The sequence below is a fragment of the Syngnathoides biaculeatus genome, chromosome 13 (assembly GCF_019802595.1).
Source record: "Syngnathoides biaculeatus isolate LvHL_M chromosome 13, ASM1980259v1, whole genome shotgun sequence".
In the NCBI taxonomy this organism is placed as follows: domain Eukaryota; kingdom Metazoa; phylum Chordata; class Actinopteri; order Syngnathiformes; family Syngnathidae; genus Syngnathoides; species Syngnathoides biaculeatus.
The window spans coordinates 7,044,923-7,057,382 of NC_084652.1; the positions used below are offsets into that span (position 1 = coordinate 7,044,923).

The 12,460-nt window shown below is 44.3% G+C and overlaps 2 protein-coding genes across 3 annotated transcripts in view; both read left to right on the forward strand.

Moving 5' to 3' along the window:
• LOC133510401 (guanine nucleotide exchange factor VAV3-like) overlaps window positions 1–4,727 on the forward strand; it is a 55,627-nt gene extending 50,900 nt beyond the window's left edge. The window contains exons 27-28 of one of the 2 annotated variants that reach the window (XM_061838260.1): window positions 2,610–2,758; window positions 4,162–4,727. In XM_061838260.1, coding sequence (XP_061694244.1) covers window positions 2,610–2,758; window positions 4,162–4,203 — 191 coding nt within the window. In that variant the 3' untranslated portion in view covers window positions 4,204–4,727. Of the gene's footprint in view, window positions 1–2,609; window positions 2,759–4,161 lie in introns of those variants that run through there. The other variant, XR_009797600.1, reaches the window with a different exon arrangement.
• Window positions 4,728–5,605: 878 nt separating this feature from the next.
• LOC133510397 (collagen alpha-1(XI) chain-like) overlaps window positions 5,606–12,460 on the forward strand; it is a 261,978-nt gene continuing 255,123 nt past the window's right edge. The window contains exon 1 of the mRNA XM_061838240.1: window positions 5,606–5,652. The gene's annotated coding sequence lies outside the window, so the exon portion shown is untranslated. The remainder of the gene's footprint in view (window positions 5,653–12,460) is intronic.

Here is a 12,460-nt window from a genome sequence, read left to right on the forward strand (position 1 = left end):
GTTGCTGGCAAAGTTCATAGGGCGCAAGCACAATCGCTTCAAAAGCCAAAGAAAACAATTAATATTTAATAATAAAATCTGATTGTACGCAGAGTTCATAGGGGACAAACCAATGAAAACAATTACACACCGTTCATCTGAGATTTGACGCTGTGGCGACCCCTAACGGGACAAGCCGAAAGAAACTTATTGTACTTACATAATAAAATGTATTTGTACAACACTTCCCATTTATAACCTGCATTGGTCAGGGCTCTTGTTGCTAGGCAGAGTTCATTGAGCACACTCGTGACTTCACCATTGGCCAATGAATGAAGAGGATACATGACTATCCACCCATCCATTTTCTTGGACGCTTATCCTCACGAGGGTCGCGGGGAGCGCTGGCGCCTATCCCAGCTGTCAACGGACAGGATGCGGGGGTACACCCTGAACTGGTTGCCGGCCAATCGCAGGGCACGTAGAGACAAACAGTCACACTCATAATCACACCTACGGGCAATTTAGAGTGTCCAATTAATGTTTTTTTCAGAACTGTGAGGCAAAACTTTCCAGCTGTGCCACCGTGCTGCCCCATACAAAACTATATATGATTTAAAAAAAAAAAAAAAAAAAACTGAGCCAAATAAAGCTCTCAGTATACTTCCATCCCTTCTGCAGTTGAGTAATTATCTGTATAGAAGTTCACTTTTCATCTTGGCAAATGTGAGTGAAAATAGATGCGTTGGGACCTCCTCTCACTCTTCTCTCCCACTCGGTGTTGTTTCCTTTGCTTGTTCTTTGACTTTGCCAACTTTTTGCTCTCTCTTTCTCCTTTAACTCTCGATCCGTGTGCTCTCTCGCTCTCTTTCTCTCTCTTTTGGCTGTTTTTTTTTTTTTTGGTCTGTGTGTGTAGTTACTCCTGGTGGTTGCAGCTTTGTTCCTCCCTCCTCCTCTCCTTTCTGGTCAGGTACAGCTACACGGCCTTTCTCTGCTCTCCGGTCTTGCCGCGTGACATTGTGTGTTTTTTCTTGACTTCGCTAATAAATAATGCAAAAAAGACGAAATAATTTGATGCTCGCCAGGCGGCCAGCCAGCCGGTGGCGCTGTTCGAGTCGGGATGGGATTTAAAATGACATGGTGAAGAACAATTGATAATAGCGCAAGTGGGGTTTCAAAATGGAACCAAAACACATAAAAATAACATTTAATAAATGCTGTTACTGTGTATTATTATCATTCATACAGCTGAAATTACTACTGAGCTCATTTCAACTTTGTTGCTGAACAAAACAGCAGCACCTACCGGAGCACATAAATAGCCTTTTGACAAAATTTGATGTGTGATGTATCGTTTCTGCTTATGGTGTAGTATCCATCCATCCATGAATTTTATGAGCTGCTTATCCTCACGAGGGTTGTAGGAGTGCTGGAGCCTCTCCCGGCTAACTCTGGGAAAGAGCCAAGTTACGCCGTGAACTGGTCCCAGCCCTATGCCCTATGGGCAATTTAAAGTCTGCCCTGGGAAAACCCACACAGGCATGGGGAGAACATCCAAACTACACACAGGCAGGGCCGGGATTTGAACCCGGGTCCTCAGAACTGTGAGGCCAATGCTCTAACCAGTTGGTCAACCGTGCTGCAATAGCGAATTAATACATGTCAAATATTGATCAATTTTAACTATTAATTTAAAAATATATAGTTTGTGTTCATGGCGGCACGGTGGTTCAGCTGGTAAAGCATCAGCCTCACACTTCTGAGGACGTGAGTTCGATCCTGGCCCCGCCTGTGTGCAGATTGCATGTTCTCCCCATGCCCCCCCCCCCACATCCCAAAAACATGCAACATTATTTGGACACGCTAAATTGCCCGTAGGTGTGATTTGTGAGTGTGGCTATTTGTTTTTATATGCCCTGCAATTGCCTGGCGACCAGTACAGGGCGTACCCCGCCTCCTGCCCGTTGACAGCTGGGATAGGCTGCAGCATTCCCCACAACCCTTGTGAGGATAAGCGGCTAAGAAAATGGATGGATGGATTGTGTCCATGATACAGTATTGACACAATCACCATCAGCATTAAGTAGTTATGAGAAAAATAAAAAAAATCACATCTATTTGTGATACAGTATCAATACATAAAGTAAATGCCAGTTTTAAGCTAGGGGTTGATTTTTGTTTACGTAGGCCTATTGATAAATATATATGGATTCATTTTAAGTAGGAGCGGACAAAATATCGACGTCGTGATGTATGGTTTCCCCTTAAAACGATCATATATCACTTTTGACTATTTGAACCATGTCGCCAACCAAAACATCAAAAATCTTTGAAGTTCTGGACAAGTTTCCTCTGGCGTGTTATAGATGATGTTGCTCTTGCTCCACAATGCGGTGTGCATCCCCGTTCATGAGAAATGCTTGGATGTCACCTTTCCTGCATGTTATTTTCACTTTTGAAACCGTTGCATGTTCAAGATGATCTTCCTCTTTCTCCGCAATGTAGTGTGCATCCCCGTTTGTGAGAAATCGAGGCCACCCCGTTATTAGAAATGCTTGGATGTCACCTTTCCCGCACGTTTTTTTTTTTTTTTTTTTTATCACTTTTGAAACCGCTGCATGTTCCGCCAGTGTTCTCTCCGAGGGCGGCGGCCGTGGCCGTTGCTCGCTACGACTTCAGCGGCAGAGATTCTTGGGAGCTGTCTCTACTGCGGGGAGACGTCGTCAACATCTACACCAAGACGCCCGACGGATGGTGGAAGGGGGAGCTGGCGGGCAAGGTGTGGCACTGACTCTTATGCATATAATGCTCTTTTTGCTAAATTATCAAGCTTTTAAATTGTTGGGTTTTTTTTGGGGGGGGGTCTTCTAGTTAAAAAATGGCTGGGGGTGAATTTGTGACAAATTAAAGGTCAAGTGTCATCCATGTAAACATTCGAAATTCGATATTGTAATGAAAAATACAAAGAACGTTATTCACTTCAATGTCTATACGAAAAACTAAATATGAGCGGAGAGCGCGTCATCCGTGCGCAAAGTTGCGGAAGTGTCATTCGACGACATCCAAGTGGTCGCCATATTGGCTGCATCTCCTGCCCGGACATTCGCCATTGAAAACACCCTGTGGACCCGACTGTGGGACACGCCCCTTCTGACACGGAAGCACTTTTCGAACATCTCACAACCGAGTGAAGTTACCAGGGCGATGTTACCCTATTGTTTCGAGCCATATTCCGATGATATGCGATCACGGCCAAACCGCCTCCCGTCCGATCCACTTCCGCAGCGGAGATGAGCCACCACAGCCCGGTGCCGCGACGAGCCACCCCGGCCGACGAGGCCGGGAAGGATGACAACACCGTAAAGCGGCCCGGCTCGGCACCGTGATAAGCCACCTCGGTGCCGAAGATGAGCCAGCCCAGCCGGCGCCGAAGCTGGCGAAGGCTACCGCATCGTAACGTGGCAGCCTTCGCTGGCGAGCCGACGCAGAAGCTGTCCGACGGGCATATCGACACATTTAGCACCCCTGTCATACGTATGCAGATCTTTTGTTACATTATGAGAGACGGATTATGTGGTCCGCCCCAAACTATTATTTTATTTTAGTAGCTGTATACACACCTACCTGTCATTTGGAATCCACGAAGCTCTCGTCCTTTGTACCCGTGCAATCCATTTGTCACGACGAACCGGGTTTCTCGCAAACTTACGAAGGGTAAATCCATTCTCCAGTGTTCAAGCAATGTCCAGCAATGCAACGAGCCGCCATTTTGGCTAACACGAAGGAACAACGAGCTACCTCCCCGGAGGTAAAACTAATAGAAACAAACGAGTCCACTCGAGGGCGGTCGTGCCATGTACGTCACTTCCTGTTTCTTCTCGAAAACAAATCCCACGAGAGGATTTTCATGGCGGCCGACCGACCGACACCACACGCACGAGGCAGAGGCCCCACAGCTCAGTGGTTATAATGTTTGGTAAACCAGTGGTCGTGAGTTCTTATCTCACTGGGGCCTCTACTCCTCGAGAGGGGTTGTGTCAGGAATGGCATCCGGCGTAAAAACTGTGCCAAACAAATATGAGCGTTCATCTGTGACGGCACGCTGTGGCGACCCCTCACTAAATGTACTTATCCAGTTGAAGTCTGCCATCCTAAAGTTTCTTGTTGGTTTCTTGTTCCCAGGTGGGTTGGTTTCCTTCCACCTACGTCGAAGAGGTGGACTGACTCACCTGGGTGACGAACTTCCCGTCCACGTGAGCGCGACGCCATGTCACCCCCCCACACCACATCACTTTGATGTCACTGGGAGAAATCCAACAGGAACGGGCCGCACCCTCTCAAAACCTTCACCCGTCTAACCCCCGGCTGACAGGACTCTGACGGAGAGCACATGTCAAGTCACAGATCCGCATCTGGAACCCCCCCCCCCCCAAACACACTCCTTCTGTCACCCGCCTTCCCCCGACTCACCTTGTCTTATTATTGATGACTCGGCGGGGCCAGTGTGAAAGTTGCCACGGCTGTCGTCATGTTGCGTTAGCGGGGAATGCTCGGTCAGCCGGCTGGAAGGCAGGCGCGGGCGCCGACCGCGTGCTAACCGGGCTGAGCCTGGAACTCTCTTGTGCTCACAAGTCAGGTACATAAATTGATTATTTCGTTGATTCGGGAATCAACTTAGTGGTGCGTCTCTTTACTTATGTTTACAAAATTGAGGCGGGACTCAAGATTTGTATTTTCATGTTTTGTTTCCTTTTTTTTTTTTTTTGCCAGAGGTGGGAACAAATTAAAGATATTTGGATGCATCACATTACCTTTTTATGATTGTTTTGGTCAGTTTCATAAGTGTAAAATCTTGATCAGTTTTAACTTGTCCATCCATCCATTTTCTTAGCTGCTTATCCTCACAAGGGTCATTCATGGGAGTACTGGAGCCTGTCCCAGTTGTCAACGGGCAGGAGAAGGCGGGGTACACCGTGAAGTGGTCGGCAGCCAATCACAGGGCACATCGAGACAAACAGCCGCACTCACAATCACACCTATGGGCAATTTAGGGCGTCCAATTAATGTTGTATGTTTTTGGGATGTGGGAGGAAACCGCAGTACCCGGAGAAAACCCACGCAGGCACGGGGAGAACATGCAAACTCCACACAGGGAGGGCCGGGCTTGAACCCTCGTCCTCAGAAGTGTGAGGCCAATGCTCTATGGCCCCACCATTCCACCAATTTTAACTTGTCCTGAGATAAAATATCAATATCGTAACATATGAGTTCCGTTTATGACACAACACTGATGCATCAAATATCAACTCAGGATGGGACAAATTGTTAATTTTGGGAGATGTCGTTTATGTTTATGCTGCAGTCTTGATACATATATAATTATGAATCAGTTCTAACCATAGAGCTGGGACAAAATATCAATGTTGCTGCAGTATGAGTAATTTCCGTCGATAAATGCATTGTTAATAAACAAGTATTTAATAATTTATAGGTGTGGAAAAAAAATAAAGAATCGTATAACTTGGCTAAGTCAGCGCCGTTGGGATCCCAGTAAATACTCTTCCCGGAACTATGTTTTCGCCGTCGGATGTGATATTTCACACGGACACGTATTGCAGACGGACTTGTTGTGAGACCGCTGATAAAGTTTGCCAAAAGGACAGAGGAGCGCCTGTAAGTGATTTTTTTTTTTTTTTTTTTTAGACACATAGATTAAAGTACATCATGTTGTATGCGGGAAGTAAATAGTGGTTAGTTAATTATGCATTTACCTAAACTGGTAATCGCTAGCGCGCTAACGGTAACCGCAATTGACAACATTTAGTATTTAGCAATTAGTTGTCTTATATTCTGTACCCTTACGTATGCAATTTGAAGGATTTAAATTAATATACCTTGAAAATTAGATGAGAATGCATGTTTGGAGTAATGTGGGTGATTATTATGGGAATTTTTATTTAATAATAGGAAAATAAAGTCTAAAAGGAGTTTTTTGGCATCCCTAAATTAGTTTTAGCTCTGTGTGACGGTTTTTTTTTAAAAAAAAATATTCTGTGTACAGACATAATCAGGAAATATAACTCAGTTTTTAACTAGCGGTGGGACAGATGAACGGCATCCTGATGTATAATATTTGTGTAGGTTTCTGTATTGATACATCATGTCGGAATCAAATATCAATTAGGGATGGGACTAAAGATCAATATAGTTTTAGTTCATGATACAGTATTGCTTTATATTTTAACCTTAGGTGGGATGAAATATGGATATGGAGATGTATCGTTTCTCTTTAATATCTTGTATTGATATATAAGTGTCTAAATATTAATAGTTTTTTTCTTCTAAAACAGGATTAAAGCGTCAAATATTGTTTCAGGTACAGTACAGCAGTTTGCTGTCATTTTTCTGCTTACCATACAACATCGAGGATACACAAGTGTCAAATAATGCTGTACATCTCTCGGGTTGGGACAAAGTATTGATAGTGTGATGTATTGTTTCGCATCACTGTACAATATTAATAAATATGCGTCAAATAATCATTACTTTAAACAAACTTAAATGACCCGTGTGGGTATACTTACTAAGACCACTTAGACAGTGTTGGAAAAATATACAAATACAGTGCGTTATCGAAATAAATGAAAATATATTATTAATACACAAGTTTTAGAAGGAAAATATACAAACAGAGAAAACGCAACCAATCTACCATGATGGCTTTGAAGGTGAGTCCGATTTCTAATGTATTTTTTAATAGTGTTTCTTCACTTTGCTATTTTTAATATTTAACGTGGCTGTGCCGAGTCGACAAAGAGCCAGCGGGTTTCTTTGCGGAAAAGAAAATGCACAAAAGCAATCATTAAACAGCAAGCTTGTTGTGACATTTGAGGGTATTTGTCAATCCCCTGGGAGTCAGTTCATCATCAAGATGGAGAATTCAATATTGAAGGTGAGCGCGTGTGAGGTGGGTCTTGTTGTTTGATGTTCGGGTCTTCGTTGGAACCGCGGTTAGGGGGCCGGACTCTGTTTGATCACACCGAGGCGTTTCGATGGAAAAACTGGGCAGGCTTCGGATTTTGTTTGACTTAATCTTTGTGGTTCTGCGAGGAATGATTCAAGGGTGATGTAACGGCTGTTCACAGCTGTCTGCAAACGGCGAGGGAGCGCAGAGGCATTTAGGGACGCCGTTCGACTCCGCTCGCGGCGAGTGACTTTCATCATGAACTGGTCAAATAATAGCCAGCGAATTGTGCTTTTGAAATGTTAGATTTGAGATGCGCATAGGGGGCGAGAAATCCAGAGTGACCACACATCCTTTTATTTGATTCCCCCCCCCCCCCCTGCACATCCAGTTTTTCTGGATGTACAAGAAAAATCTTTTGACATAATGCTCACGGAGTTCACTCACTCAGCTGTGACTTGTTTCTGTTTAAGTCCCGCCTCCTCTTTTCGGTCCTATCAATGCAGTCATTACAGCAGCACCAAATATTCCTTGGTTGTGATGTCACTTTGTGACTGACCATTATTAGAAAAAGAAAAATTAATAATCCCATCCATCCATTTTCTTACCGCTTATCCTCACAAGGGTCGTGGGGAATGCTGAAGCCTATCCCAGCTGTCAATGGGCAGTAGGCGGGGTACACCCTGAACTGGTTGGCAGCCAATCGCAGGGCACATAGAGACAAACAACAGTCGCACGAATAATGTCACCTACGGCCAATTTTGAGTGTCCATTTAATGCTGCATGTTTTTGGAAACCGGAGTGCCCGGAGGAAACCCACGCAGGCACGGGGAGAACATGCAAACTCCACATAGGGAGGGTCGGTATCGAACCAGAGTCCTCAGAACTGTGAGGCCAAGGCTTTACCAGCTGCTCCACCGTGCTGCCTTATTAATAATTATTAGACAAAAATGCAATTCCTTTAAAATAATAATAATACATGAGGAATTACAGGTTAGATAAATAAAACATTGCTTAGGTGATGTAGGGCGGAACGGTGGAGCACCTCGTTAGATCGTTGGCCTCACAGTTCTGAGGACCGGGGTTCAAATCCCGGCCCCGCCTGTGTGGAGCGTGCATGTTCTCCCCATGCCTGTGTGGATTTTCTCCGGGCACTCCGGTTTCCTCCCACATCCCAAAAAACATGCATTACTTGGAGACTCTAAATTGCCCCAAGGTGACATTATGAGTGTGAGTGTTGTATGTCTGTCTCTATGTGCCCTGTGATTGGTTGGCAACCAGTTCAGGGTGTAGCCCACCTCCTGCCCGAAGATAGCTGGGATAAGCCTCCAGCACTCGCACGACTCTTGTGAGGATAAGTGGCCAGGAAAATGGATGGATGGATGGATGGGTGATGTATATAGTATTAGATGAAAAATCATAATTTACACAGACATAAAAACACAAATATATCACAAATAGATGAGAAATACAGAAATATTTAATGAAAACTACCAGAATGTTTGATATTTATGTATAATGTGATCATTAAAAAGGGTATAAAATGAGAAAATGACACCAAACTACTGGGCATAATGACTAAAGATGTTGCACAGGAATATAAAAATCTTGTCAAAATAGAAAGGAATTCCAAATTAATAAAATGAATACTAGCCAACTATATCTGCTCAAAAATATACAAAAGGGAAAAATACAAATGTTGGGGGAGGGATACAAAAACAGCTCAAAGTACTGAGCACACTTTCCAACAACAAACAATTTAAAATGCCATAGATGGGCTAACAAATGGAAACTTTGGTGGTGTTATAACCCTTAAAGCAATGAATAATTGAACACAAACAGTGAATCAACATATATGGGAAACCAATATAATAATAACCAGCTCATAGTGCTGGAGCTTACTGACTTGGAGTAGTGATGAAACTCTTCTTCGTTTGTTTCTGCCCGACTGTATGATAGCAAGTTGTAGACCTCAGTTGTCACAGTGAATTAATCTGAATGCACTTTGTAATTCTCTACATTCTATTTAATGATGTTATTATTAAATGTTTTTATCAAACACAATGTTCTATAGTGTTTCTAATTGATTTAAAAAAATGTTGCTTTGTGGGGGCTTTTTACTCATTGGAATGGTGGAAAAAAGAATTTGAGATTGAGTTCGGAACACGACCATGGAACAAATTCAACTCGCATTTCACGGTGCCGCCGTATTTCACTTTGTACCGGCTCTAATTTCCAAGATGAGATTAAACAGAAACGGCACACGGATGACGAGGTTTCGCTTGTGCGGCGGGGTGCCGCGCGATCAGTATTCTTGTAATGTAAACACCGCCCGAGGCGTGCTTTACACCCGCGGCTCGGCAGCCTCTCTAATGACCCAACTCTGCCGGCTGAGCGCTCTGCTGTGCTTTGGCGTTGTCACACAAAGAGGCAGGGAGATCGGCTCCCCTTTAAGACGCCTCCTCAACGTAATCTGACTGTTCCTGTCTCAGCACGCGAGATGAAAGGCGGCGACAAGGAATTTCAACTGCCGCCACGGTGTGACGTGGATTTATCCGTGGAGTAGATAAAGCAAGCGAGAGCATTTAAAACAGGGGCGACTTCAATACAAAATCTGAGCAAAATGTTTTTGCAATGAGTTAAATGTCCGTAACTTGAGGTAGGTCACGGCCACATGACTGTAATAGTCAAATATCTTAATGGTACCACCTGATACGCTCACGAAAAACATTTCTTTAATCGACAGATATTTGAACACCGACGTTCAGGATCGCTCAGTTCTTTTCGATTTCCGTCTGTACTGTTCATTTCCCAACGACCTCCATTATCTGGTCACCCCCGATGCGGTGTACACAGGGGTGTCAAACTCATTCTTGTCGCGGGCCAGATTGTAAGTAGGGTTTCCCTCGGAGGGCCGTTGTGACTGTGAAATCATAACATTGTTTAATCGCCTCATCATTTTTACACATGAAATATATGAACTAATTTTAGAATCAGAAATCAAGGGGTGTTGGGTTTTTCAAAGATTGTTCGTGTTTGGTAACAAAAAATGCTTGTAATATCTGAAGGTTATCATTTAGGATCTCACAACTTGAATTTTTAGTACAGATTTTCCCAAGAATCATGGAAGTTGACATCCATGACTTGCCTTCGCGGGCCACACAATATCATGTGGCGGGCCGGTTCTGGCCCGCAGGCCTTGAGTTTGACACCTGTCATGTTATTAATGTCATATACAGAACATAAGAGAAACCAGACTGACCAACGCAAAACCGCTTTAACATTTCCAGAAATGGAGACACTAATTCAGATTAAAATGACACGAGATTACAAACTTTGACAAAAGCCGAACATCAATGTAGAGACATGGGAAACATCCATCCATCCATTTTTTTTTTGCCGCTTATCCTCAGAGGGTTGCAGGGAGTGCTGGAGCCTATCCCAGCTGTCAACGGGCAGGAGGTGGGTTACACCCTGAACCAGTTTCCAGTCAATCGCAGGGCACATAGAGCCAAACAGTCTCTCTCACAATCACACCTACGGGCAATTTAGACTGTCCAATTAATGTTGCATGATTTTGGGATACGGGAGGAAACCGGAGTGCCCGGAGAAAACCCACCCAGGCACGGGGAGAACATGCAAACTTCACACAGGCGGGGCGGGAATTGAACCCGTGTCCTCAGAACTGTGAGGCCAACGCTTTACCAGCTGTTCCACCGTGCCGCCCCATGGAAAAACATTCAAGTCCAAATTAAATTCAATTGAAGTTCCCAACAATTTTTCCTTACGTTATTCGCACCAATCCTAACAATACTTCGCATCATTATTGAAAGCATATCTGCCTTTTTACATGCACGTTAACTCAATTAGCATCTTGAATTCAAGGTAGGGGGTATTAAAAATACTCTTCATTTAAAAAAAAAAAAAAACATTCAGTCAGTCAGTTAGCCGAGTTTCACAGTGCGGCCCTCCTGCCTCGGCTTTCCCGTTTGCACCATCACATCGGCAGCCTCAAAAGGGCATCTGTCACTTCAGGAAAGGTTCTTTTGTTTGCGTGCCCGTTTTCTTGAGCCCATCATTTTTCTGCAAGAACAGTCGCTGCTGTGCATTAACGGCATCGAGTGCCAGCTTGGAAGAAAAAAAACAAGCGGCAAACTGTACGATGGGTTTACCCGTGTGGAGAGCAAAAGCTCAGGTCCTCTGTTACAATATCCCGCTGCGTCTCTTTCAGCTGCGCATTAATATTACTCAGATCAAAAGACTTCAAATAAGCAGATCCTCAGAAAAACGCTTGTTCGTTCTCGCTCGCTATCGCCTCGGCGCCCTCGTTACTCCCGTTTGACGTCGTCTGTGCGTGTGTGCTTTGATGCTTGACAGAGGCCGCGCTCCATAAATGCAAGTTGGAGAAAGAATTTGCATTAATGGACAACAATTTTATATATCAAACGCAAGTTCAGGCTTTTGGGGCATTTTCGAAGCATTCCAAGACCAGATTAAGACCATTATCTGGTACAGACAGGACTCGAGGAAAGTATAAAATCAGAGGTCAGGGTTAGTCTTAATTGATCCGCAAGGATTTCGGGCCCTGTTTTTGTGACTGGTGCAAATCTGCTTCAGTGAGTCCCAGGGTCGTGGGGTAGACCGGCGTAGGTTATTTCGTAGACCAGCGGACCCCGGCAGATTACGGTGTGGCTGTGTTACCAATTGACTTCGTTCCCCACTAATAAAAGCGGCTCTTGTCATTCCCTTTAAATGTGGCAGAATGACAGTCTTGGCGGAGACATCTTTGTGCAGAAGAGAACAATGTGTAACTGCGGCGACTCGTGCGAGAGTGCAGAATTGTCACGGGTCGTGGTAGGTGGGGTAATGGACACTGTGAGCGGGTCCCCTCTCATAAAAGCGTAGATCAGGGGTGCCCAGACTTTTTTACCCCAAGATCTGCAGCCTCTTGTGAGCTACTGACGACGTGTGTGTGTGTGTGTGTGTGTGTGTTTGTGTGTGTGTGTGTGTGTGGAGAGGGGTGGGGGGGGCAGATGATGATGATGATGATGATGATGATGCTCCCAAATCGTTTTAAAGTTGATATTATGTTGCCTCCTATATTTAAAATACAGAATTAGCTTTTTGTGCACTGTCCGTCTTGTCGATGTTTTTATTCTGGATCAGGCTGTGCCAAGGTGGAATTTTAAAATGACACACCATCTCATCCTGCACTTTCCACTTTGGCTTCAGACCGGACCTTTCCCAGTCGGAAAAGAGATAATCTCGTCTAGTTTAACCACTTTTTCTCCGATTATTCACATACTCAGACAGTCATTGCATCCTAAAACAACCCGTTTCAACTTTCAACTCACTTTTTAACATTCTCCATTAATATCAATACAAATGTTAATATACAATATAATAGCTCCTCTTTGCTCTACGTTGCCCAGACTGTGTTGCGAACTAAAGCACCGGTGGTGGACGCTGTCATTATAAAACACATTGATGGGCTGCTTAAGTACTGTAACACTTGTA